The 27,882-nt window shown below is 56.8% G+C and overlaps 1 protein-coding gene across 3 annotated transcripts in view; it reads right to left on the bottom strand.

The window, feature by feature from the left end:
• Positions 1 to 27,882, bottom strand: part of GAK (cyclin G associated kinase) — a 53,426-nt gene that overhangs the window by 21,458 nt on the left and 4,086 nt on the right. The window contains exons 2-11 of one of the 3 annotated variants that reach the window (XM_025290466.3): positions 17,177 to 17,238; positions 16,445 to 16,504; positions 15,425 to 15,539; positions 13,294 to 13,436; positions 10,579 to 10,704; positions 9,053 to 9,142; positions 7,765 to 7,900; positions 7,435 to 7,547; positions 5,889 to 5,946; positions 4,429 to 4,552 (exon numbers count right to left, since the gene is read on the bottom strand). In XM_025290466.3, coding sequence (XP_025146251.2) covers positions 4,429 to 4,552; positions 5,889 to 5,946; positions 7,435 to 7,547; positions 7,765 to 7,900; positions 9,053 to 9,142; positions 10,579 to 10,704; positions 13,294 to 13,436; positions 15,425 to 15,539; positions 16,445 to 16,504; positions 17,177 to 17,238 — 1,027 coding nt within the window. The other 2 variants (XM_025290468.3, XM_044946281.2) reach the window with 2 other exon arrangements.

A 27,882-nucleotide genomic window follows, 5' to 3' on the forward strand; every position in this document is an offset into this window, starting at 1 on the left:
TACTAATCCAACCCCAGGTGCTGTGGAGACATGGCGGGCTCGGCTCCAGTCCCCGGCAGTGAGCCAGGACCCAGCAAAGCGAGCCGTGCGGGCACCCTGGTTCCCAGCGCATCTTAGTTACGTTCATACTACTCTGGGGTCTGTTAACGTGCAGTGTGTTATGCCCAAAAGACAGTGCTATCCCTTCAATTAAAAATACTTAATTGCTAAAAAATGCGAAGTGTCGTCCAAGCCCTTCAGCGGGTCTCATAGTAACACCGAAGGCCACTCACTGATCACAGATACAACAAGTACAATAATAACGAAACATCGGAAGCATTTCAAGAACTACCAAATGGGACGTGGAGACACAAAGTGAGCAGATTGGGAAAAGGCGCTTACAGACTCGTGGACGTGGGGCTGGCACAGACCTGTCTGTGAAGCGCAGGGAAGCGAGGCTGGCCTGTGTGCCAATAAGCACTTCACACACCACTGACCGACATACACCAACTAACATGCAACCCAACGATGCCGTCTACGAGTGACACGAAACTGAGCATCCTCTTGTGTTTATTCATACTTCATTCTGCTGTTTAGTCACTAAGTCGTGTCCACCTCTCTGCGACCCCATGGACTGTAGCCCGCCAGGCTGCTCTGTGCATGGCATTCTCCAGGCAAGAGTACTGGAGTGGGTTGCCATGCCCTCCTCCAGGGGATCTTCCCCACCCAGGGACCAAACCCGCGACTCTTGTGTCTCCGGCATGGGCAGGCAGGCTCTTTACCACTAGCGCCACCTGGGAAGCCATTCACCTTCACGCGCTAAGTCGCTCAGTCATGACCAACTCTGTGACCCATGGACTGCAGCCCGCCAGGCTCCTCTGTCCACGGGATTCTCCAGGCAAGAATACTGGAGTGGGTATCCATTTCCCTTCTCCAGGGGATCTTCCCAACCCAGGGATCAAACCCAGGTCTCCCGCAACTGCCGATGGGTTCTTTACCGACTGGGCCTCCCGGGAAGCCCGTTATAATCCTGTGGATACTCGTCATTATAATCCTGTGGATACTCATCATTATAATCCTGGGGATACTCATCCTGACTCACACAGTTTGAACGTATTTTACTCCCAACCCACTGCCACATTCTCTTGTTAAAAAAACGTGCTTTTTCAACGAACAGAGAATTTTTAAGTCAGTTAAATTTATTAACAACTTCTCCAGGGCTTACATGCTTTGGTCACACTTAAGATGTACCTCTTGCTCTGGTGGCATAAGAACATCTCTCCGTAGTTTATCAGCTTTTCCTAAGAAACAGCTTTTCATGATCAGATCTGTTAACAGATCAGACCTACTGTATCTTGCTGTTATTAAATGAGATCCAATTTTTTCTTTTTAACATAAACTCATTAATCTGTTATTTTCTTTAGACTCACAGCTCATGTTTTATACCACCCCCCCAAGTACATGTCACGGGTGAGTCTAAACACATCTAACAACAGATACTTGAAAAAAATTGACATAAAATAAGGTTTGTCTCTGTTCTTATTTTTAAAAACATTGCTGGCAATTTTGGTAACTTACATGCGAATTTTGGGATCAAAATCTGTGGCAACAGTGTCAGGATTTTCATCTTCAAAGCAAAGAATTTGTAGACGAACCGAGCAGCGACATGACCTCTGAAATGTAAACCCCCCAAACTCACAGACAGCCGGCGTCCCCGCTGCAGTCCGCTGCTGCGGTTTTCCTCACTGGCGGGGGGGCGGGGGGCTCCCTCTGCACGTCCGGCCTGGGCGGGGCGGTCACTCTTGCTGCCGCCCACCCCCAACCCCTGCCTGCACCGTGCAGCCACCAGGAGCAGCAGCCCCTGCAGACCAGCTTTCCCGAAACGGGCTGCAAGGGGGACACACGCCACACCCTCAGAGACCGCACGGCCACGTGAGGCAGAGCCAAGCGAGGGCAGCTGACTCCCTCAGGTGGGGAGAGGGCGTGTCCGCCTCCTGTGCTGGGGGTGCGCAGGGGTTGAGCAAAGTCCCCAAAGGAAGGTCCAGGTGTGTCGGAAACCCAAACGTGCAACCACAGAGCCATCAAAGCTACATCTCCAATATACTGAAACATTTACAGTGTGTCTTTCTTTTTCCCCCTGGCTGCACTATGCGGCTTGAGGGGTCTGGTTCCCTGACCAGGGACAGAATCCAGGCCCACAGCAGTGAGAGCGTGGAGTCCCGACCGGGGACGGCCAGGGCAGGCCCGCGTCACTGACAGCCCGGGAAGGAAAGGCCTCCAGGGCAGAAGGTGGAGGGCGCAGAGGAGCGTGGGCAGACCTGTGCCTGAGCGACGCCAGCAGCAGGCGGGGGAGAGCGCCGGCCACGCTCACCACATGCACCGTCTACAGCATGTGGCACAAAGTCAGCGGAGAGACGAGCACCCATCGTGAGACAGAGCAAAGCATGGAGCAGCAGTCCACGCGGACATGAGGCTAGAGGGCTGCACCCCAGGCCCAGAGGCCGCGGCTCCACACAGGACGCTCACTGCTGGGCGGCTGGCACAGCCCAGCCACTCGCCCCGCTGCCCCTGTGAGGGGCCAAGGCACCAGCACGCTGGGGACTCAGGGCGCCTGGTGGAGGCGGCCGTGCAGACCTGGCGTGTGGGATCCGGGACGCATGGACGTACGGGGCCTGAGCCTAAAAGTGCTGAGAGACCGACAAGAGACCACGGATGGGCAGGAGCTCAGGATCAGGACTGCGAGCCAGAGGCCACAGGGTGGGTCCGCACACCCCGAGAAAGGGTCTCGCCTGCAGCACCGGAGCGGAGTGGCCCTGGAGGAGCCCTGTCACCAGGCCCTGACTGGACCCTGTGCCAAACCCGGAGGAAGCCCCTGGTGAGCTCAAGCATCGTGGCCGCCATGCTCGTCTGACCCGCAGAACAAAGGCCGGTCCCTGGGAACCATCCACTTGCCTGGGGGTCGAGGCCCAGGGTGCACTCCCCACACACTTGCGAGCCGGTGGCCGCAGGGATGCCCCTCCCCCAGCCAGCGTCCTGAGCTGGGTCCCCACATCCGGTATTGGCCTGTGTGGGGAGCGGCCTTCCTGCTTTGAGGGAGGACCTGAGGTCCCGTCCACCCCATCCTGGCCCTGTTGCAGGGAGTGCGGTAACAGGCCACAGTCCAGGGCCATCACTGTGCCAGGCCTCAGCACGGAGCCCCTGGGCAAGTGTGCTCACGCCAGTACCTTGACCAGCTTCACAAGCCCCGGGGCAACCCGGGCAGGAGGCGGCTACCTGCCTGGCCCTGGTGCGCAGACAGGCTGCCAGCAAGGCTGGCCCACAGGCGTGCACCTCAGCCTCGTGGGAACTCGGTTCCTCTCTCCTCGGCAAGGCCCAGTGGCTTCTCTCAAGTCTGCTGGCTGCTGTCGGCCTGCTGTTCCTGCCGGGTCCACCCGAGACCCCACGATGAACCCCACTGGGAGGAAGACAGGAGGATGTGAGTGCGGCCATGGGCACCTCGGCAGCAGACGTGCAAGGAGGGCTGCAGGTGGGAGGGCAGCTGCCACAGGCCAGGCCAGCCCCCGCTGGGACGCAGCAGCACAGACAGCTGACAGGGAGGCCCCGAGCAGGGCCCTCCGCCCGCCCACGCCCCGCCCGGGCCTCAGGTCTTCACACCTGCGCAGCCTGCGACGACCGGACCAGGACTCTGGGGAGCCAGGTACCAGACAGACAGACGTGCCTCTGACCTTCCTGCTGGAGACGAGGTGCAGCCCGGGCACCACAAAGGGCCGCAGCGTGCAGGAGCAAGCAGGCACCCTGCCCGGCCAGAGCCTGCACTGGGCGGACACCAAGCTCCTCTCATTCCTACGGTCATGTCAGAGGCAAAGCACTGGGGCGCCACCGAGTCCACCAACAGATCACACAGCATGCACGCACACGCCAACTCACACGTGCACGTATACTCATGCACAAGCACGTGAGCCCCTGCCTGTGTCCCCAACAGCTGGGAATATACAACAATAACCACAGCAGAGAAGACAAGCCTGAGGCCTCCATGGCCATGTGGGGGCTGCATTACCCAGCAGCTCACAGCACAGACACGCAGGCCCCCCGTCCCAACAAGGCGGGCACATGTCAGACGGAACCCAACTCTACGGGGCTCCCTGGTCAAAGCTGAGACCGCTTGGAGGATGGCACTGCAGGCTGCGTGCGTGGCTGCCGTCTCCGTGGACAGGCCCACCCTCAGGAGAGATGCGGCCCGGAGCCAGTGTGTACAGTCTCCCACACACGGCCTCCAGCACGAGGGCAGAAAAGTGGTGATGCCTGAGCTCACGTGGGGGCCAGCAGACACTGAGCACGCACGCTCACCCAGCCCTAAGTGCGGGTTCTGCACGTCTGGATGCAGGTCTGCACCCAAGGCTTCAAAACTTGCACAGCAGAGAACCGCGTGCCTGTGCACCCTCAACTCACTTGGCAACGGACTGGATGACTTTGGAGGAGGTGTCCTTGATGTTGGTGAAGAGGCGCTCGGTGCCCCCACGCAGAATGTCCAGGAACCCGCCATAGGGCTGCTCGTACTCAGCGACCACCAGACCTGCGAGCAGAGAGAGGCCTGTGCGGAGCTCCAGGCGCCGCAGCGGCCTGTGTGTCCCTCCACCGGGGCCAGGTGTCCCCCACATGGCCACCTGCACTCCACGCCCCGGCACAGGAATGAACTGGGTACAAGTGAGCCCAGAGCAGGACCTGGGTGCATCAGTAGGCCAGAGCCTCTGGGCGCGTGAGGCTGTTCCCACGTCCCAGACATTCACTCAACTCACTCCCAATGCCTGCTGGGCACCAACGGGACCCCGCCTCTGACAAACACACGCTGGAGCCCAGCGGGGGTGACCAGGCTGGGACACAAGGTACGAGCACGCCCATAGACGGAGGCTGCAGATGCGTGGGGAGGGGAGGGGAGGGGAGGGGGCAGGAGCAGGGCTGTGTGCGGCTCAGGAAGTCCCTGAGACCAGGGTCCAGGGCGCGGCTGCACCCCAGTCGTGCACGCGTAAGTCGGGGTGAGGACAGGAAGGAGGGTCCACGCGCTCCCGTGCGGGGGGCCTGCGGCCTCTGGATCCGGTGGCAACACGTGTGTGACACCTACGCCAGCCCTTTGCCCCACGCCTGGCACGCATGTGGGGCGCCTGTCCACGCACCTCGAGGTGGCCCCCAACACTGCACCCCAGGGAGGCAGCTGAGCCAGAGCCACACTAGTGGACAAGGAGCCAGGACACGGGCCAGCCAGCTGCCGGTATCAGCCCTGGAGGCGATGAGTTGCAACATGACCCCGACAGCGAGGTGGGGATGGCCCTGGAGACACGGGGCAGAGGCGTGTCTGGAACCTTCCGGGCCAGCTGCACTCAGGCCTGGCTGCACCGGCCCCCAGAAGCCCCAGGCTAACTACCAGATCAAGAGCAACCCTCTCAGCAAACACGTCTGAGCTGTGAGCCAAGTCCACTGGCCTCCCGCCCACCGCCAGACCCACCTCCCCACCCGAGCCCGCCTCATGGTGAGCAGACGATGCCCCTGCGGGCCCCACACAGCCGCTCTATTCCCTCACACACCTCCTCCGGGGCCACCCCCAGGGTCACTGCGGGCTGGCCTGAAGGCACACCTGCATCTCACTGGGCAGGGGCCACGCGCGCCGGAGACCTGTGTGGCTGCCCAGTCCCCCAGGGGCCTGAGGCTGAGGCAGCCCACACGCAGACCCCCAGAGCCCCTCGGGTGAGGCTGGGGCTCGGAGGACCCAGGCTGCCCGATGGCGGGGAGGGGGTGGACGGCAGGCGCCCGGCCTCTGGCCCCCTCGCCGGTTGTGGCGAAGGGCACCGAAGGGCAGCCCTGCTGAGTCTTAGGGCGGCTCAGGAACCGTGAACCAGGGTCCCGGGGATACTCACTGCTGCCCGTGGAGCCGGGAGGGGCTGCGTGCCCGTAGCCTCCATTCTGCTCCAGGAGCTGGAAAGGTGCAAACTCAGGTCAGGCCAGGCGTTTGGGACACGTCACCCAGAGTCCACCCTCCTCCACCTGGCTCACTACAGAACCACCAAGGACCCCCCCCAGGGTCTCGACGAGCCCTGGACCCCAGGGCTGATCCTTGGTACCACCGAGGCACACGGCTCTGTTCACAACACAGGCAGCAGCCGTGAACCCACCCCAGCCACCGAGGCTGCAGGCCCTGCCGTCGACAGGACACAGCACGGGGACCCGTGGAGGCTCGGGCAGGATGGCCGCCACGAAGCGCAGCCACAGAGCACAGTGCGGGTCCCGTGGGCTGAGCCCGAGGCCACACCAGCTGCCATCCGAACACCACAACCACCCTGGAGAGACGAGGCACCGCGCGACGGGCCCAGACAAGCCCACTCGAGGGCCAGCCTCACGCTCAGCCGCCCAGAGCAACTGCAGCTCCGCGTCCACTCTCTGCAGCTACCCAACGCGTGCTCTGAGGTCTCTTGTGGAGTTTCAAAGAGCATTCTTACTTTCAGGTTAACGTCACATTAGACTCAAGAAACACTGTATTATGGTCTCTGTGGTACGTGATGCGCTGAAAGTGGCCAGTGATAAATGGAATGCTCCAAGGAGTCTTAAAAATAACACCCACGTGTCTTAGCTCAACTGTGTCATTTACTCAGAAATCAGAAACTTCATTTTGTTGTTTCATCAGCTTCCCAAAGACACGGGGCACCTCCTGGTAGGACTACAGGCTCCACACCACCTCGGAAGCTGCAGGGAACATGCTCCGAGGCTGCAGGCCCGGGCCGCAGGGAACGTGCTTCGAGGCACCAGGCCCGGGCCGTGGCACACAGAGCCTCTGACTCTCCTGATCCCTTCCCCATGGGCTCCTGCTTATCCCTCAGCCCAGCCTCCTGCCTGGTGCTTTCCTGGTCTGAGTCCACCGGGGCTGGTGCGCCCATGCTGCCCCAAGGACCTGCTGACTTCTCTCCCACAAGGCCCCGGTCAGTGGGTGTAGGGATGGGCTGCTGTCTGGCCCACGGGTTCCTGGCTCTAGATGCACTGAGAGCAGCACGTGCTCGTGAGCCCCAGCGGAAGAGGCCTGTGTCCTTCCCCGAGCACTTCTGCCCTCCTTGTGGAGCGTCCTCGGGGGCACACGCAGGCTGGCTGCCCCTAGATCTTGGGCCCAAACACCACCCTAGACTTGAACCACCCAAGTGCCCAGGTTCTCTGGAAAGACCATGGGGCAGCCCAGGCCGACTTGCCTCAGCGGCCCTCTCCTCCTCGCTGCTGGCCTCTCTGAACCTCACCTGCTCTGAACCTCTGAGCCCCGCCCCGGGCTCTGCCTCCCGGCTCCAGGAACCCCACAGCGCGGCACACTGCCCCTGAGGCGACCCCGGGGGCTCCTCCCTCCGCGAGAACTGAGTGGAGCTGGACCCCCTGGCTCTAACGCGACACAGACAGCGTCATCGCGAGCGGCACGCAGAGGCCCACCTCGGTGATGGGTGACTTGGGGTTCACGTTGCGGGCAGCCGCGATCTCCTGGAGCTGGTTGACCAGCTCGGTGACAGACAGCCGCTCCTCCGGGTTGACCTTGAGCATGGAACCTACGGCAGAGGCAGAGCTCATTCTAAGGGCAGCTGGGCTGGGGCCCCGGGCAAGCAGCACCCCCTGCTCTGCAGGGCAGGGGGCCCTGGAGGCCCGTGTCTTGCTTACACTACTGATTTTAAAAGCAAGCGGGGAAGGACGATGTGAAGAACAAGATCAACAGAAGCTGCCACTCAGGACACGTGCTCAGGTGGGGTGTGCTGCGCTGGGACTTACGGATGAGGCCATGGAACACGGAGTACCGCGTGTCGTCGGCGGGGATCGCGTACTTCCCGTTGACGATGCGAAGCTTCGCCCCATCCTCAAAGGGGTGCTGCCCGAAGCAGAGCAGGTACAGGATGCAGCCCAGGGCCTGCGGAGACACAGAGGCCTGCCGGCTCTGCCCGGCCATGCCTTGCCCGCTGGCCATGGTCCACATTCACGGGGCGCAGAGACAAGCCAGGTCAGCGCAGCCAACAAAGCCCAACCCTCCGTTCTCTGATGAGGTCCTTTCGAGACACCAAGCTCCGACCCCAGGGTGGGATCTATCTGCCAAGTGGCCGTTCTGAGGGCGAGTGGCAGGGCCTCCTCTGGGCTCGAGCTGAGCGCCAGGGACGAGTCAGGGGCTGCCAGCCCTGCACCCAAACGTCAATGTCCCCTCCCTGCCTCCACCACGGCACCTGCCACAGGAGGACAGGGAACCCAGACTGTCCAGCACGGTGAGGGGCAAGTGGGGCCCAGACCAGGCCAAGGCCCGCCTTCCAGCTCATGCATGCGGTCCTTGGGCTGGGACAGGCTGAAGGTGTCCACTTGGGGTCGACCAGCTCACGCGTGTCCACCAGTCTCCACTCACCAGCACAGGGCTCCCCCCCAATGGCAGTGCCGCGGGCCTGATGGGCCTGGATGGGAGCCCTGAGGTGGGGGTTCAGGGCCCCCGAGTGCTGCTCTCAGGGCATCAGGGAGGCCACAGGGCCCCTCGGATGGGCAGGAGGAGTGCTCCCCGAGCTCCAAGCTCTCATGTTGAACCAAGGGATCAGCAGACACCTGCTCAGTCAGGCCCCATGCTCAGCGTACACAGGGCCGCCCTACGCCAACGGGATGTGTCTTAGACGACGGGCCTGACCTCCTGAGACCCTGGGCCTGGGGCCCGGTCACGGCTCCGGCACCACCAGGTCAGTGCACAGCTGCAAGGCCATCCGGAAGGCCAGCGCCGGCCACGCAGGCTGTGGCTCTGTGAACTCTAGCCGACAAAAGGGCTCGGACCAGGTGAGCTCAGGTCCAGGCATGCAGGAATGCCCCGTCTTGGGCTGGGCCTAGGCAACACCGGCCTCCGCCCCTCAGCACCCCGCCATCAGCACCTGTCCACTAACAGCGTGACAAGGGCCGCAGAAGAGGAGAAAGAACCACCAGAGGAAAGGAAGAGCCAAGGAAGAGGAAGGGAGGCCGAGGGCCGGGCGGCCGCAGCCTCACCCAGGGCCCCGGGGGGCCAGTCAGGCTGCCCAGGGACACAGGCCAGCTGCCTTACCCAGATGTCCTGCTTCTCGCCAATCGGGAAGTTTGAGTACAAGTCCACAATTTCCGGCGTCCTGTACATGGGGGTCGTGTTCCTGGTGATCTGGAGAGGAGAACGTGTCAGAGGAAAAGGCACAGGCCCGTCACAGCTGCCGTGGCAATCCCGGGCCGCGGGGCCTGGCGCCGGTCAGGAGGCCTGGCCGGGGCGGTCGCACGAGGCTCTGCACGGGGCCCCGGAGCGTGCTGAGCACACGGGACCAGCACCATGGACGCGAAGAATCGGCAACCACGACAGCGGTGCCCAGGGGTCCTCGTGAACCACCGACAGTGGAGGACGGTGCGTGGTGGGCAGGGGTTGCAAGGCTTCAGGACCTGCTCCAGGCGCTATGACCCCGAGCCCCAGGGCGAGCTACAGACCAGCCCCAGGGCTCACTGCCCACCCGCAGGCAGAGGACGCGTCTGCGACTCTGAGACGTGGGTGCTCCCCAGGGAGCGCGGTCTCCAGGGAGTGTGCAGAGCGGCGACGGGAAGTAGGTGCTGCCCGTGGTGGCCCTGCCTGCTCGTCTTGCACTGCTCTCTCTGCCAGTGCGCGTTCCGGGGCCGCGTCTGCGAGCTCGTGCACCCAGCACGAGAGCCCAGTGTGAGTATGTAGACGGCCGCCCGGCCCAGGGGCGTCTGTGCCCACTCAGCGGCACCTGCTGTTCACACAGGCTTGAACTCGCCCACCAGTCTCCCGGGGGGCTCCTGTGGTTAACTGCCAAACCACCCTGAAGGCAGGTTTTTACGTGATGCTTTAAAGCGCCACGTTTGGGATGACTAAAGCCCTGCAGATGGACGGAGGTGATGGTTGCACTTCGACGTGGACGTACGCAGGGCCGCTGGACCGCAGGCTTAAAAACGGTTACGGTGGGACGTACGCAGGGCCGCTGGACCGCAGGCTTAAAAACGGTTACGGTGGGACGTACGCAGGGCCGCTGGACCGCAGGCTTAAAAACGGTTACGGTGGGACGTACGAAGGGCCGCTGGACCGCAGGCTTAAAAACGGTTACGGTGGGACGTACGCAGGGCCGCTGGACCGCAGGCTTAAAAACGGTTACGGTGGGACGTACGCAGGGCCGCTGGACCGCAGGCTTAAAAACGGTTACGGTGGGACGTACGCAGGGCCGCTGGACCGCAGGCTTAAAAACGGTTACGGTGGGACGTACGCAGGGCCGCTGGACCGCAGGCTTAAAAACGGTTACGGTGGGACGTACGCAGGGCCGCTGGACCGCAGGCTTAAAAACGGTTACGGTGGGACGTACGCAGGGCCGCTGGACCGCAGGCTTAAAAACGGTTACGGTGGGACGTACGCAGGGCCGCTGGACCGCAGGCTTAAAAACGGTTACGGTGGGATGTACGCAGGGCCGCTGGACCGCAGGCTTAAAAACGGTTACGGTGGGAAATTTTATGCTGCATGCTTTGCTACATCAAGAAAAAAGCAAGGGAAGAGCCAGCCGGGGCAGGCACGGTCGGCGGTGGTGTCCCGGCTGCCACACTCACCTCCTCCTCCACCAGGGCCCGGCGCTGGGCGCTCCAGCTGTAGTCTGGGTAGTGTGAGATGGTCGTGGCACTGCCGAAGTCGCACAGCTTGATGGTCCCTTGGTTACTAAGCAGTAAGTTTTCAACCTGCAAAGTTCAGGAAACGGTCTGTGAGGCCGGGCTGCAGGCTGCGCTGTGGACAGCGGGGAGCCAGGCAGGCAGGGCCCGAAGGGCAGACTGGCCAGGGATCTTCTGGGCAAAGGGGACACTCCTTTCTGACCAAAACTGGTGTGTGTACCTTAAAATGGGACATTCAGATAAACAAAGTTAAAATCCACCACAGATCAAAGATAACCTAGCAATGTAGGATATATACAATAAGAACCCTTAGAAAACTTAAAAGATGAAAAAAATTAACATGCCATTTAAAAGTCACCAAACACATTAATAACTGAGGAAAAAACCCAACAAAAGATACAGAGAAGACCTCTTATTCAGAAACTGTGAATAAATGAGACCTTAAATCCGCATCAAACAGGGACTGGGACTCGCCTCCCAACAGGAGGACACAGACCTGCCCGCAGCTCGGGAGCCAGGCCCCACCACCAGCCCACTCGCCACGGGGGCTCTACTCCTCCGCTGCCTGGGAAGAGTCAGGAGACCAGCACTCCATGACCCAGGTCAGAGCACCTTTACCAACCCAGCAGCCAGGACGTCTCCAGCCTGTCAGCCCGTCTCTCGGAGGGGGAATCACGGCAACTTCAACCAGAAGCCGACACTCTGAGCCGAACAATCACAGGCCAGCCTCGCTTCCCTGCGCTTCTCACACAGGCAGGTCTGTGCCAGCCCCACGTCCTTGAGTCTGTAGGCACCTTTTCCCAACAGCACCTGCTCACTTTGTGTCTGTCTCCGTGTCCCGTCCAATAATCCTTGAAACGCTTCAGATATTTCGCCCTCTGTGATCAGCCGCCTTTGATGTTACTGTGAGACCCACTGAAGGGCTCCAACAACAGTCAGCATTTTCAGCAATCAAGTATTTTTAATGGAAAAGATGGACACTGTCTTTTGGGCATAACGCGCTGCACGTTAACAGACCCCAGCGTAGTATGAACGTGACTAAGAGGCGCTGAGAACCAGGGTGCCTGCACGGCTCGCTTTGCAGGGTCCCGGCTCGGGAAGAGACACCAAGAGCTGACAAGAGCCGCACGGTCCGGGGGACCCGCTCTGGTACAGAGACCAGGGAGCAGCAAGGTTGGGTGCTGAAGACCCCTCACGAGGCATCGAGATGACTCACGCCTAACACAAGGAATGCCCAAGGGAGTGAGAGAGCAGCCCCAGGAGTACAGTCTGCCAGGCCAGCACAGACACGGGACTGCCACACAGGACACCGGGTCCCCACGGACAGGGCAAGGCAGGCAAACCCCGCACAAGGAGCAAAGGCCAGCCAAACACACACACACCACCAAGGGCCGGCCACGCGCAGGCACAGGGGCCGTGGTGGGGTGTCCATCGCAGAGACAGCCTCTGGCACCCAGGGACAAGGGTGTCCTGGGACAGGGGCCACCACGGTGTGGAGAAGGGGTGCGGAGGGCCAGGCCCAGCACCAAGATGGAGGCCCTACTCATCGAGGCCTCTCAAGATGGAAGGGGCTGAAATCATGACGCCGAGCATACAGACTGTGGGGCTCCACTCGCATGATGGCCGGCAGGACACCAGGAACCCCACACTGAAGAGGGCGCACAGCCGTGGCAGCTGGGACGTGCCAGGCCTGACACTCGACCGGGTTCCCGGGTCCTTCCTGCCCCTCCATGGAGCACCACGCCAAGACCCCCGAGGACAGACCACAGGGAGCTCGTGAGGGGGTCCCCACACAGTACCAGCAGCCGTGGACCCGGCACACAGGTACTGAGCAGTCCGCCCCAGGCCGAGCTGTCATCCTTCCAGCTTTTCACCTTCCTGAGCCAGAGAGGAGCCCGCCACCTCCCGAGGACCTCCCAGTGCTGGGGCCTCCCCAAGGTTCAAGATGCCCCAAGAGGAAACGGGAAAGCTGGCCACAGGCTGGACGTGCAGGAAGCAAACGGAGATTCCTGGCAGGAAGGGGCATATGTGGGGTCTGCGTTTAGCAAGTCGGACCGGGGAGGGTAGAGGGGGCCTGCCGCCACCCTGAGCCGCGGTGAAAGTCGGGGCCCTGGCTTCGTGGATGCCGGGCTATTGTTAAAATGAAGCCACAGACCACAGAAAACACCTGTAGCATGTTCCACTTAAAAAACATTATTGTAAGAATATACAAAAACCAACCACTAGACAATAGAAAAAAAGCAAAAGACACCCAGTTAACTGAAGAGTAAGGACTCTGATGAGTATAAACACAGCAAAAGCACACATCATTAAGCCACAAACCCAAAGTCATGACCATGAAGCCCCTTCCCCGCCAGTGGCGGCACCAGGAGGAAAAGGGCAGCCTCCCGTGTGCACCCATGCGCGTGGCAGCCCCGCGGGAAGCGCTCCCGCCCAGTGCCCAGAAGCAGGCGGGCAGCACGCCTGCCCAGAGCAGCCCAGGGGACGTCACCTCCCCTCGGCTCCACGCAGGGGTTGCACCCACGACCGTCCACACCCTCACCCGCAGGGGACAGCACCCAGCTGGGGACAGGAGGGCTGCCGGGCAGCGGGGCGCCAGCCAAGCACACGGGCCCCCACACGCGGTGAGCAGGGCGGGCAGAGCGGGCGGGGCCGCACCTTGAGGTCCCTGTGGATGATGGGCGGCTTCTGTCTGTGCATGTGCTGCACCGCCCGGCACGTCTGGTAGAAGATCTTCAGGACGGTGTCGCACGAGAGCGGACCTTTCGATTCAACTTTTTTTAAAAATTCCACCAGCTGCCCTAAAAGAGAATCAAACTCACATCACCAGGGAACTGCCGAGGCCAAGTGCCCGGGCCTGCTGCCCTCCTGCACCCGCCGTGGTGCTGCCCTGCCCTCTGGCCAGCACCCGGTTGGGGTTACAGAGCCCTGGAGGGGAAGTCTGCCCCGCAGCAGCAGAGGCCTCCGACCACGGAGCCTTCGTGATGCAGCAACTACAGGGACCACGCCCCCGAACATGCACGTCCTGGCAGACACGTCTGGAGAAACGGCCGCTGAGCTTCCTTAGGGAACAGCGGTCCTTGGCTGTGCACCTGACATCTCAGTGGATACGCCCTCCATGCGGCACAGAAAGGGCGGCCAGGCTCTGGGCCCCACCCCAGGCTGCCCCCCGAGGGGTCCCCACCTCAAGGCGCTCCTTCCTGTCTCTGGTACAGGGACCTAAGTCCTGCTGGAACTGGCTGGAGCCCGGGGCCACTGGCCCTCTCCACAGGGGCTCCCTCTGCAACCGTGTGTTGTCTTCACTGGGCCAGCTTCCCAGGAGCCACAACTCACCTGCCTTGGTACCCCGACCCTGCTCTTGCCCTGAACATCCCGAAGCCTCCTCCGAGAGCCCCGCCTGCACATCCCCGTCCAGGGCCCCAGGCTGCCTCCGCTCCCGGAAGTGACCTCCACACGTTATGGGACCCCTGGCTCCACTCGACGTGGAACCAAAGGGCAGTAGCACACAGCCACGAGGCCCGTGACTGGCACCCTCTGCACCGCCCTGCAACCCCAGCCCCGCCCCAGGCCGCCTCCGGGGCGCATGTGAATGTGCGGGCGCGGAGGCAGCAGGCTGCTTTATAGGCTCACGCGTCACGCCGTCTTCAGTTAGCAGGCACCTCTGTCTTGCAGGTGAAAGACTGTGACGCCAACCACCAGCTAAGCGAAGAGCCAAGCGCCTGACCTGAGCTGAGCACCCATACTGCACTGTGAGCACCCAGGAGCGGCGCCCGCAGCACGGCCAGCGCCGGACAGGATCCCACACACCAGTCCCCATGGGAGCCCCGGTGCCCATGCTGCTGGGACAAAAGCACCCTGCACCCCGGGTCCTGGGTTCTCCACCTGGGATGGGGTCCCGGTCCCCTCCACTCAGGGTGGGGATCCTGTACTCCTCCTGGCTGTGGTCCCCAAGACGGCCCCCCAGCAACCACCGCACCCCATTTCTGCTCTTCTTCACAGAAGGACGCCTGCACTCACAGCCCCCGCCCTCGTCCTGGGACACTCCTCTGGGGGCCGTGACCCCTCAGGGTGCCTTCCTCCCTCCCTTCCGGGGAGCCCCCTGCCTCAGTCTCCCCGCTCTCCCCTGGCCTCGCAGCAGCCCCACGCACTGCCGGTGGCGGATGGACAAGCAGGGCATCTGGCGGCCCCTGCCCGAGCGCCAGGCCCTCTGGCCAGTCCTCTGCGCCTGCCGGGCCTCAGAAGTGCTGCCCAGCTCCAAGAGCTGTCTTGCCCACACGGGCCCAGCACAGGGCAGAGGTTCAGCGAGGGGATGAGAGGAGCCCGACCTTCCAGGCGGGGACCCTGCTTCTGCCACCAACAGAAGCCTCACCTCTCCTGAGGAGCTGGGCACCACTGCCCGCCCACTTGCCCACTCTGCCCCAAGAAGCTGTGAGAAAGCGCGGGCTCCCCGCTGCTGTCAGCGGACACAAGTCTTCCTCTCTGAGCACAGCAAGAGCCACCGCCTTGAGCTGGCGAGGGCGCAGGCCCACCTCTGCGGCCCCGCCCACCCCGCCCGCTTCCGGCCACGGCCGCTGGCTGCTTCCTGCTGCCTGACCCCGACAGCACAGCCGCCCCTCCACAGCCCCAGCTCTGCTCTCAGCCAGGCACGGGGGTGAGGGGGTGGATGCAGCCACTCAGAGAGCTCCCGCCAGACGGAGCCACTCTCTCCTTGACAACCACCGCGTCTCCGGAGAGGAGACCCCAGGAGCCGTCCCGCCTGCTGGGTGGTGCCCAGCCGCAGGCACCTCACCTCTGCAGAGCTCCATGAGCAGCAGGAACTCCGCCTGCCCAGTGTCCGACTCCTCTTTTCCTATCGATGCTGCAGAACAAAACTGGACAATGTTTGGGTGGCCTGAAAGTTTTTTCTGCAGGTGTCTCGTTAAAGGAGAATGCGTAAGTCTGCATGTTTAAAAACAAATATATACATGATATTAAGACACTGAAGTCAGAACACTAACTCCAACTAAGGACAATCTGAGTGCATGACCACAAAAACAGCACGGGGAGCAGGTGGAAGGCAGCCAGGGGGACAGGAAGACACGGGACACAAGGGAAGGAAAGGTGCTGAAGAAGCCCCCCCGCCCCGCTGCCGGCCACACACCTGGCCAGGGGCTGGGTGGGGTAGCAGGTAGAGGGTGTGGCGCAGGTGAGGCTGAAGGAGGCCACAAGAAGCCCAGCGCGGTGAGGACCCTCAGGCCCAGGGCCTGGCAGGCTCACAGTGGACAGAGCTTCGAGATGGAGGAGAACAGATTCTGACAGCAAAGGGTGAGACCCCAGTTCCAGGGGCACGCATGTGGGAATGGAGAGCCAAGCCAAACAAGCCCGCCGATCCAGGTTCCATGCACGGACGCCTACGGCCCCTGCCCTCTGGGAAGGGTGAAGGCACCAGGGGGCTGCTCAGAGGACAACACGGAGCCCATAGGAGCCAGGGCTGGCAGGGAGCTGAGGACAGAACCACTGGCCGGGAGTCGGGCACCACATGAGGTCACTGGGCAAGCGGCAGGGCGGAGGCAGGGAGCTGCCCACCCCCAGCTTGAGACCTCTTGGCAGGAATGACACTATCGCTCCCAATGCTACACATCTCTTACCATTACTCTCAGAGTAAAGAACAAGGAAGAAAACGCCTTCCTACTAGACACGGGCTACGGGCAAGTCCAATGAAGCAAACACAGAGAGGGCGTCACTGGGCAGTGGGCAGCCGAGGGCAGCCACAGCTGGCGGCGGGCCTCCCCGCGGGCCCGGCTCGGGCTCAGTCCCTGGAAAAGGATACCATGAAACACACTTCCTGAATGATGGCTCTGTTCTTCTCCTCTTCGTTGGACAGCAATCTCTGTAGCAGGAAACAGCGGAGAGGCAGGATTAAGGGCCTCACCTGTCTACTCTCACTGAACACAAAGCATCTAAGGGCTGCCCCCACCTGACTGTGTGTTACCATCTGACCCACGGAGAAACCTGCCAGGTTAGAGGGCCTCAGAAATGGTCCTTTGTGATCCAAGGACGTAAGAAAAACTAAAAGCAGGAGGCTTCTCACCCAACAGGCTGGAGGAAAATGAGAGATGTGGGTCTACTTTGGGGCCCCAGAGTCCAAGTGCACGCCCCAGCCCAGCCGCACCCCAAGACGGCCACTGCCGCTGAGGCCAAGCAGGCCGCCTGAGAGTCTCAGGACAGACCACGGGGCGCACGCAGCAGCCCACCCGAGAGCCCGGCTCACACACCCACTGTGCACGTGCCGCTTTACACGGCTGCTTTCACACGCCTGGTACTCCTGGAACCCTTACTCTGGCAGCTCTGACTCCCCTCCCCTGGCCACCCCAAAGCTGAAACCCACAGCTTTCAAGTCCTCTGAGACTGCAGAAGAAACAAGTGTAACAAACAGACCCAGACTGTAAAAAAGAAACATCAACTAAAGGGGCGGGGATAAACCTTTGGAAACAGTGTCACTTAGAGATTTATTTCCTTTAAAACACAGGAAAACCCACAAAACCTTTGTCCCCTTTATTACCTTCAATGCATACTCTCTGCCACTTCCCAGATCTTGAGCTTCATACACAAATGCAAACCCTCCTGAAAATTAGAAAAATAGATATCAGTTTTATTTAACATTTAGCTTTAAAAATACCTTGACTGAGAAAGGCACACACTGGACTGTGGCCAGCAGTCTGTGTCCCGCCGTGACGGCGGCCCTGGCTTACGTGACCGCCTTCTACACACCCTGTTCACAGGCAGAGACCAGGGCAAGGAGATCAACACCATCGACGCCAGCTCTCTGGAAACAAGTGACTCGTATCCACAAACGTGGATGAGACAACTCCTAACAGAACGCTGATTCTACATAAAACAAAACGTTAGCAAACCAAACCCAACGATGATAAAGAAGGATGACACATGGCAACCAGGTGCAGCTGGTCTGACCAGCGTCTCCGACCACTTCTAGTCCGAGTTCTTAGTCTTTTCTGGCTTCCTACAGTGAGAAATTCACCATGCAATTTAAAACTCTCAGCAAACGGGGGCAGAAGGACAGTAGCTCAGCCTGATGAGGGCGTCTCTGGAAGCCCCTCCGCGAACACCACACTCAGGGTGGGGGCCTGACGCTTCCCTCTAAGACCAGGGCAAGGCAGGCATCAGGCCTGTCCTCACCACTGCCATTCAGTATCACGCTGGAAGCGCTGGCCAGTGCCATCAGGCGAGAGAAGAAATAAAAGGCATCCAGACAATGTGATTGTCTACGTAGACAAGCTGATACCTACTCCTTCCAGCTACTATCAGTAATAAATGAGTTTAGGAAGGTTGTGGGATGTAAGAGCAACACACAAAAAATCAACCATTTTAACAAACCCTACGTTAGCCAAACAGTATGATCCATAAGTGAAAAATATGATAAATGGACTTCATTAAAAACCGGTTTTTACTGGTTTTTGGAAACACTGTTGAGAGCTTGAAAAGATAAGTCCCTAACTGGACTTCGCAAATCACACATCTGGCAAAGGACCTCTATCCAGAAAATATACAGAAAATCCAAAGTTCAGTTCAACAACATTTTAAGGGGCAAAATATATGAAAAGACAGTCAACCAAGATAAACAGACGGCCAGTAACCACATGAAAACACGTCATTATCCACCAGGGATAAGCACGTTTAAACCACAAGTGCACTATGATACACCTATTAGAGCATCTAGAAATTGTAAAACCAACCTACCAAATACTGATTGAAGTGTGGAGCAACTGCATGCTTATACACTGCCCACAGGAATTCAGAACAGTATCATGATTTTGGAAGACAGTTTGCAGAGTTCTTCAAAAGCTAAACACACACCAACTCTACAGCTTGGCCATCACATTGTGAGTATTTACCCACGGAAAATAAAGGCACACGTCCTCACGAAGACTCATACATGCATGTTCATAGCAGCCCCAGCGGGAACAACCCGTGTCCGTCAACAGCGAGTGGATGGAGCGGCCGTCCTTACGTGGCCGGATGCGCTGCTGCTCACACGCAGCAGCAGGACTGCGAGCAGCCGCGCTGAGAGGCGGCGGCCGGAAAGGAGCACGCACGCGACTTCACGCACGGGAGGCGAGCGAGCAGAGCAACCACAGTAGCAGAGAGCAGGGGAGCAGTGGCCCGGGGGGGGGAACCTCGGAGGCGCTGGCTTTGCTCACCACCTTCACAGTGACAGCTGTAGAGGCACACGCACACACACACGGAACATACAGTGCTGTGACATGCATGCAGCACACACACGCACACACACAGAACATACAGTGCTGTGACATGCATGCAGCACACACACGCACACACACAGAACATACAGTGCTGTGACATGCATGCAGCACACACACGCACACACACAGAACATACAGTGCTGTGACATGCATGCAGCACACACACGCACACACACAGAACATACAGTGCTGTGACATGCATGCAGCACACACACGCACACACACAGAACATACAGTGCTGTGACATACATGCAGCACACACACGAACACACACAGAACATACAGTGCTGTGACATGCATGCAGCACACACACGCACACACACAGAACATACAGTGCTGTGACATGCATGCAGCACACACACGCACACACACAGAACATACAGTGCTGTGACATGCATGCAGCACACACACGCACACACACGGAACATACAGTGCTGTGACATGCATGCAGCACACACACGCACACACACGGAACATACAGTGCTGTGACATGCATGCAGCACACACACAAACACACACAGAACATACAGTGCTGTGACATGCATGCAGCACACACACAAACACACACAGAACATACAGTGCTGTGACATGCATGCAGCACACACACAAACACACACAGAACATACAGTGCTGTGACATGCATGCAGCACACACACAAACACACACGGAACATACAGTGCTGTGACATGCATGCAGCACACACACGCACACACACGGAACATACAGTGCTGTGACATGCATGCAGCACACACACAAACACACACAGAACATACAGTGCTGTGACATACAGGCAGCACACACACGAACACACACAGAACATACAGTGCTGTGACATGCATGCAGCACACACACGAACACACACAGAACATACAGTGCTGTGACATACAGGCAGCACACACACGAACACACACAGAACATACAGTGCTGTGACATGCATGCAGCACACACACGAACACACACAGAACATACAGTGCTGTGACATACAGGCAGCACACACACGAACACACACAGAACATACAGTGCTGTGACATGCATGCAGCACACACACGAACACACACAGAACATACAGTGCTGTGACATACAGGCAGCACACACACGAACACACACAGAACATACAGTGCTGTGACATGCATGCAGCACACACACGAACACACACAGAACATACAGTGCTGTGACATACAGGCAGCACACACACGAACACACACAGAACATACAGTGCTGTGACATACAGGCAGCACACACACGAACACACAAACATACAGTGCTGTGACATGCATGCAGCACACACACAAACACACAGAACATACAGTGCTGTGACATGCAGCACACACACGAACACACACAGAACATACAGTGCTGTGACATACAGGCAGCACACACACAAACACACACAGAACATACAGTGCTGTGACATGCATGCAGCACACACACGAACACACACAGAACATACAGTGCTGTGACATGCATGCAGCACACACACTTTTACGCACAGAACATACAGTGCTGTGACATACAGGCAGCACACACACGCACACACACAGAACATACAGTGCTGTGACATACAGGCAGCACACACACGCACACACACAGAACATACAGTGCTGTGACATACAGGCAGCACACACACGCACACACACAGAACATACAGTGCTGTGACATACAGGCAGCACACACACGAACACACACAGAACATACAGTGCTGTGACATGCATGCAGCACACACACGAACACACACAGAACATACAGTGCTGTGACATACAGGCAGCACACACACAAACACACACAGAACATACAGTGCTGTGACATACAGGCAGCACACACACGAACACACACAGAACATACAGTGCTGTGACATACAGGCAGCACACACACGAACACACACAGAACATACAGTGCTGTGACATGCATGCAGCACACACACAAACACACACAGAACATACAGTGCTGTGACATGCAGCACACACACGAACACACACAGAACATACAGTGCTGTGACATACAGGCAGCACACACACGAACACACACAGAACATACAGTGCTGTGACATGCATGCAGCACACACACGAACACACACAGAACATACAGTGCTGTGACATGCATGCAGCACACACACAAACACACACAGAACATACAGTGCTGTGACATGCATGCAGCACACACACAAACACACACGGAACATACAGTGCTGTGACATGCATGCAGCACACACACGCACACACACGGAACATACAGTGCTGTGACATGCATGCAGCACACACACAAACACACACAGAACATACAGTGCTGTGACATACAGGCAGCACATACACGAACACACACAGAACATACAGTGCTGTGACATGCATGCAGCACACACACGAACACACACAGAACATACAGTGCTGTGACATACAGGCAGCACACACACGAACACACACAGAACATACAGTGCTGTGACATGCATGCAGCACACACACGAACACACACAGAACATACAGTGCTGTGACATACAGGCAGCACACACACGAACACACAAACATACAGTGCTGTGACATGCATGCAGCACACACACAAACACACACAGAACATACAGTGCTGTGACATGCAGCACACACACGAACACACACAGAACATACAGTGCTGTGACATACAGGCAGCACACACACAAACACACACAGAACATACAGTGCTGTGACATGCATGCAGCACACACACGAACACACACAGAACATACAGTGCTGTGACATGCATGCAGCACACACACGAACACACACAGAACATATAGTGCTGTGACATACAGGCAGCACACACACGAACACACACAGAACATACAGTGCTGTGACATGCATGCAGCACACACACGAACACACACAGAACATACAGTGCTGTGACATGCATGCAGCACACACACTTTTACGCACAGAACATACAGTGCTGTGACATACAGGCAGCACACACACGCACACACACAGAACATACAGTGCTGTGACATACAGGCAGCACACACACAAACACACACAGAACATACAGTGCTGTGACATACAGGCAGCACACACACGAACACACACAGAACATACAGTGCTGTGACATGCATGCAGCACACACACGAACACACACAGAACATACAGTGCTGTGACATACAGGCAGCACACACACAAACACACACAGAACATACAGTGCTGTGACATACAGGCAGCACACACACGAACACACACAGAACATACAGTGCTGTGACATGCATGCAGCACACACACAAACACACACAGAACATACAGTGCTGTGACATGCAGCACACACACGAACACACACAGAACATACAGTGCTGTGACATACAGGCAGCACACACACGAACACACACAGAACATACAGTGCTGTGACATACAGGCAGCACACACACAAACACACACAGAACATACAGTGCTGTGACATGCATGCAGCACACACACGAACACACACAGAACATACAGTGCTGTGACATGCATGCAGCACACACACAAACACACACAGAACATACAGTGCTGTGACATGCAGCACACACACGAACACACACAGAACATACAGTGCTGTGACATACAGGCAGCACACACACGAACACACACAGAACATACAGTGCTGTGACATGCATGCAGCACACACACGAACACACACAGAACATACAGTGCTGTGACATGCATGCAGCACACACACTTTTACGCACAGAACATACAGTGCTGTGACATACAGGCAGCACACACACGCACACACACAGAACATACAGTGCTGTGACATGCATGCAGCACACACACGAACACACACAGAACATACAGTGCTGTGACATACAGGCAGCACACACACGAACACACACAGAACATACAGTGCTGTGACATGCATGCAGCACACACACAAACACACACAGAACATACAGTGCTGTGACATACATGCAGCACACACACGAACACACGTGGAACATACAGTGCTGTGACATACAGGCAGCACACACACGAACACACACAGAACATACAGTGCTGTGACATGCATGCAGCACACACACGAACACACACAGAACATACAGTGCTGTGACATACAGGCAGCACACACACGAACACACACAGAACATACAGTGCTGTGACATACAGGCAGCACACACACGAACACACACAGAACATACAGTGCTGTGACATACAGGCAGCACACACACGAACACACACAGAACATACAGTGCTGTGACATACATGCAGCACACACACGAACACACACAGAACATACAGTGCTGACATACATGCAGAGTCACTCTGTCAGTTTTATTTCAACACAGCTGCTAGAACATGAAGTAAGTCCATATAAAAACAGATGAAAAGAAATAAATGAAAATCCAGAAAACAGAAACTGGAAGACAGATGGCTCCACTGGCGAATTCTAACATCTAAGTGAAGGAAGTACAGCAACCTTCCGCGAAGTCTGTGCCAAGAGGGGAGAACAGTTCCCAGACTCTTTTTTGAGGCAGAGAAAACAATAAGCACACAATTACAGATCAAAATCACTCATTAACACAGAAACCAGAAACGATCAGAAAACACTAGGAGTGATTGCAGCAAGGACAGTACGTTACGGCCGCCCAGGAGCGCAAGGCTAACAGTCACTGCGTACACACTGTGGTGCACACTGTGGTGCACACACTACGGTACACACTGTACACACTGTGGTACACACACTACGGTACACACTGTACACACTGTGGTACACACACTACGGTACACACTCTTGTGTACACACTGTACACAGGGAGGGCAGGCACCTCGACAGACACCGAGAAAGCTTCCGCCCACATGCAAAACCCCATCATGATCCTTCAAAACAGTAACATTTTAAAAAATGTTCATCAAACTAGGAATTGAAGCAGAAACTTCTTCAATCTAAGAAATGGCAACCACAAAAAACTAAGAGCTAACACAGGACTGAAAGGTCCTCTCTCAGATCCAGAACAAAGCAAGGGTTTCTCCTGTTCTCAGAACTGTAATACATTTCATCGGTGAGCCTAACAGTGCAAGAAAGCTAGAAGAATAAAGAACGGAAGAGCTAAGACTGCTTTTACTTGCAGATGGTAAGACTGTGCAGCAAACACTCCTAAGGACTCCACCAGAAACGCCCAGGACAGAAAAGCGACCTCCGCGGGGCTACCGGATCCTTGGGGCCGCCCTCGGGCCTTCGCTACAGCCAGACCGACACCACCGCGCCTCCTCAGCCACCAGGCCCACGACTGCCGGGGCCACGCCCTGGCCACAGCCCTGCAGGGCCTGGCCTGACTGGCCCTCACCTCACTCCCCTGACTCTCCCCGCACGCCCCCCACGCCGTTTCTCCTCCCCAGCATCCTCTGATACCTGGTTCTATCTGGATACTTCTTCACTGTCTCTCCCACTAGGCTGTGAGCTCGAAGCACAAATGTCGTCCGAGTTGTCAGCATCTCCATCACAGGCACCCAGGACAGTGTCTGGCACGGTGGGTAACCAGAACGGTGTGCTGAGCAAACCAGATCATTACGACAAACTCTTCAGAGATGAAAACAGTCCCTTATATTTAACACCCCACAGCAAGATTACGCACGGTGTGAACGCAGCACATGCAGCGGAAGTACAAAGACGAGCAGGAAGGGCGTGCACTAGTTCACGGCGCTGGCTGCCTCGAGAGAGACAGAAGCGCAGCGGGGGCAGGGGGCAGCGGAGCCTTCACAGCATCTGTGCTGCTTCACTGTCTAGAAAAGCTCCGGAACCAAAGATGACCTTTTTCAAGTTGCTGGTGGTGGTGAAGTCGTGTCCGACTCTTTGAACCCCAGCCCGCCAGGCTCCTCTGTCCATGGGATTCTCCAGGCAAGAACACTGGAGTGGGTCGCCATTTCCTTCTCCAGGGGATCTTTCCCACCCAGGAATTGAACCTGGGTCTCCCACATTGCAGGCAGATTCTTTATCAACTGGGCTACGAGGAATCCATTTTCAAATTAGTGTTTATTAATATCCTGGAGTAGGGACAAAGGCATCTGCTCTGTTGTTGCTCTTTCTACTTTTCTGCATTTAAAAAATTTTTCCTAACTCAAAAAAAAAATTTCAAATTTTGTATAGCTACAGTAACGAAGACTGTGTGGTACTGGTGGACAGAAAGATTGTAGATCAATGGAACAAATGAGAAAAGCCCTAGAAACAGAACCACACAAATATGCCCAAATTGCAAAAACAGTTTCCGAAGGATGGTATTTTCAACTGGACGGCTCCAGGCAAAATAAAGAGCTTCGTGTAAATAAAAATCTTATTTTTATTACACTATCGTGTAAATAAAAACCTTACACGATAACTCAGAGCATAATGTCTCAAACCACAAGACAGCACAGGAGAGAATCCTGGAGATGCACAGCTCAGCAAAGTTTTCAGACCAGGCAGCGAGAGCAGGATTCAGCAGGGAAAAGCGATAGAACAGACTTCATCAAAGTTAGAGCCTCTAATCCACAACAGACCCTGTTCAGAGGCCAGAGACAAGCAGCCTGAGAGGAAACACTTGGCAACCACACTGGACAGAGGACTCAAGAAGCTCTCAAAATTCAACAATGAAAGATGACTGGAAAAGAGGCAGAGGACACAGAGACATTTCACCTGTGAGCGCGGGCAGGCGGAAATAAGCAAAGCATAAGCGTTTAGGGAAATGCAGACTAAAGCCTCAATGAGACGTCACTACACACCTGCCAGAATGACCACCAAACACAACACGAAATGCTGGCAGGACGCAAAGAAACGGATCCCTTTTTGCAGCAGACTGAACTCCGTCCCCCCAGAAGTCACGAGTTGAAGCCCTAACCCCAACGTGGCTATATCTGGAGACAGGGTGTGCAGGGAGGTGACTGGCGTTCAATGAGGTCAGAAGGTGGGGTCCCGATGCAACAGGACTGGGGTCCTGAGAGTAAGGGGAGTGAGAACAGCCAAGGGGAGAGAGCTCCTAGGTGCCTTCCCGCTCCCTGATCTCAGGCTGCAGCCTGCGGCAGCCGAGCACAGGCAGGCGCCCCTCCTCCGAAAAGGCGAGCGCAGACAGCGTGGAGCTCTACAGACAGGCAGGCAGCTCTCTAAAACCAAGGCGCCAACTGCCGCGTGACCAGCACCTGCGCACCTATTCCAGAAAGATGAACACAGCCACACAGTGACCTGCACGTGGATGCTTACAGCAGCTTTATTTCAAATAATCAAAAAACCTGGAAACAACGCAGATGCCCTTCAGTGGGAGAAAAGTTAAGCGAACTATGGTGTATCCACACCGTGGACTGCTCTGCAGAGACAAAAAAAGTTAGGACACAGCAACGTGGACGATCCCCCGAGAATCCTGTGGGGTGAAAGCAGCCAGTTCTGAGAGGCTGCACGTGACCCCGTTTACACAGAACTCTCCCGAGGACAAAGGACAGAGGGGGCAGGCCGACGCTCTCCAGGGGCCACAGGGATCCCCGGGGGCCGGGCGCTTCGAATCCTGGCTGTAAGCACAGTTTTCTCCACACTGCCACCAGGCGCTGTGCCTAGACCTGTCTGCATCTTTTCTTTCAACTCCACGTAAGTCTCCAATGACCTCAAAAGGAAAAGTTTTTAAAAAATAGAAACACTAGCACATAAGACACATAAAGGGATACCGTGCTGGGCGCCGCGGAGACGGCTGTGACTGGGTACGTTCCGGACGAAGCACAAGCTGGAGTCAAGACGGCCGGGAGAAACATCAATAACCTCAGATATGCAGGTGACACCACCCTCATGGCAGAAAGTGAAGAGGAACTAAAGAGCCTCTTGATGAAGGTGAAAGAGGACAGTGAAAAAGCTGGCTTAAAGCTCAACATTCAGAAAACTAAGATCATGGCATCCAGTCCCATCACTTCATGGCAAATAAATGGGGAAACAGTGGAAACAGTGGCAGACTTTATTTTTTGGGGCTCCAAAATCACTGCAGATGACGACTGCAGCCATGAAATTAAAAGACGCTTCCTCCTTGAGAAAAAAGCTATGACCAACCTAGACAGCATATTAAAAAGCAGAGACATTACTTTGCTGACCAAGGTCCATCTAGTCAAAGCTATGGTTTTTCCAGTAGTCATGTATGGATGTGAGAGTTGGACTATAAAGAAAGGTAAGCGCCGAAGAATTGATGCTTTTGAACTGTGGTGTTGGAGAAGACTCTTCAGGGTCCCTTGGACTGCAAGGAGATCCAACCAGTCCATCCTGAAGGAAATCAGTCCTGAATACTCACTGAAAGGACTGATGCTGAGCTGAAGCTCCAACACTTTGGCCATCTGATGTGAAGAACTGCCTCACTGGAAAAGACCCTGATGCTGGGAAAGATGGAAGGCAGGAGGAGAAGGGGACAACAGAGGATGAGATGGTTGGATCGCATCACCGACTCAATGGACATGAGTCTGAGTAAACTCCAGGAGTTGGTGATGGACAGGGAGGCCTGGCGTGCTGCAGTCCACGGGGTCGCAAACAGCTGGACACGACTGAGTGACTGAACTCATGTTCTGGAATTAGGAAATGGCTTACCTTCTCTTCCCCACACACGTGTGTATCTCTGTGTATGTGTCTTATATAAAAACAGGACTTGGATCTAGAATAAATACTCCCAGGTTTATCCATGAGTAGTCATGAAATTCTCATTATACCACAGTTAAAAAAAAACAAAAAAATACTCCCACAACTCCTGCCCGCCCCCAAAAAATGGAAAAAAGATTTTAAGAAACATTTCACACACAAAAAGATACACAAGTGGCTAATTAATGGGTGAAAAAATGTTCAACATAGTGCCATGGAGAGGATGCAGATTCAGCCACTGCACGCCCCGGAGAACGGGTATAATCAGGACAATCACACACTGGGGAGGCCGCGGGGCAGGAGGTGGCAGAGCCCCAGTGGAGAGCGTGTGGCTGTTTCATGTAAAGTCAACCCTCCATCCGACTAGAAGCCCACAACCCACTCCCGGGCATTTCACCCAAAGAACAGAAAACTCGTGCACGCGAGC

The sequence above is a fragment of the Bubalus bubalis genome, chromosome 7 (assembly GCF_019923935.1).
Source record: "Bubalus bubalis isolate 160015118507 breed Murrah chromosome 7, NDDB_SH_1, whole genome shotgun sequence".
NCBI lineage: Eukaryota > Metazoa > Chordata > Mammalia > Artiodactyla > Bovidae > Bubalus > Bubalus bubalis.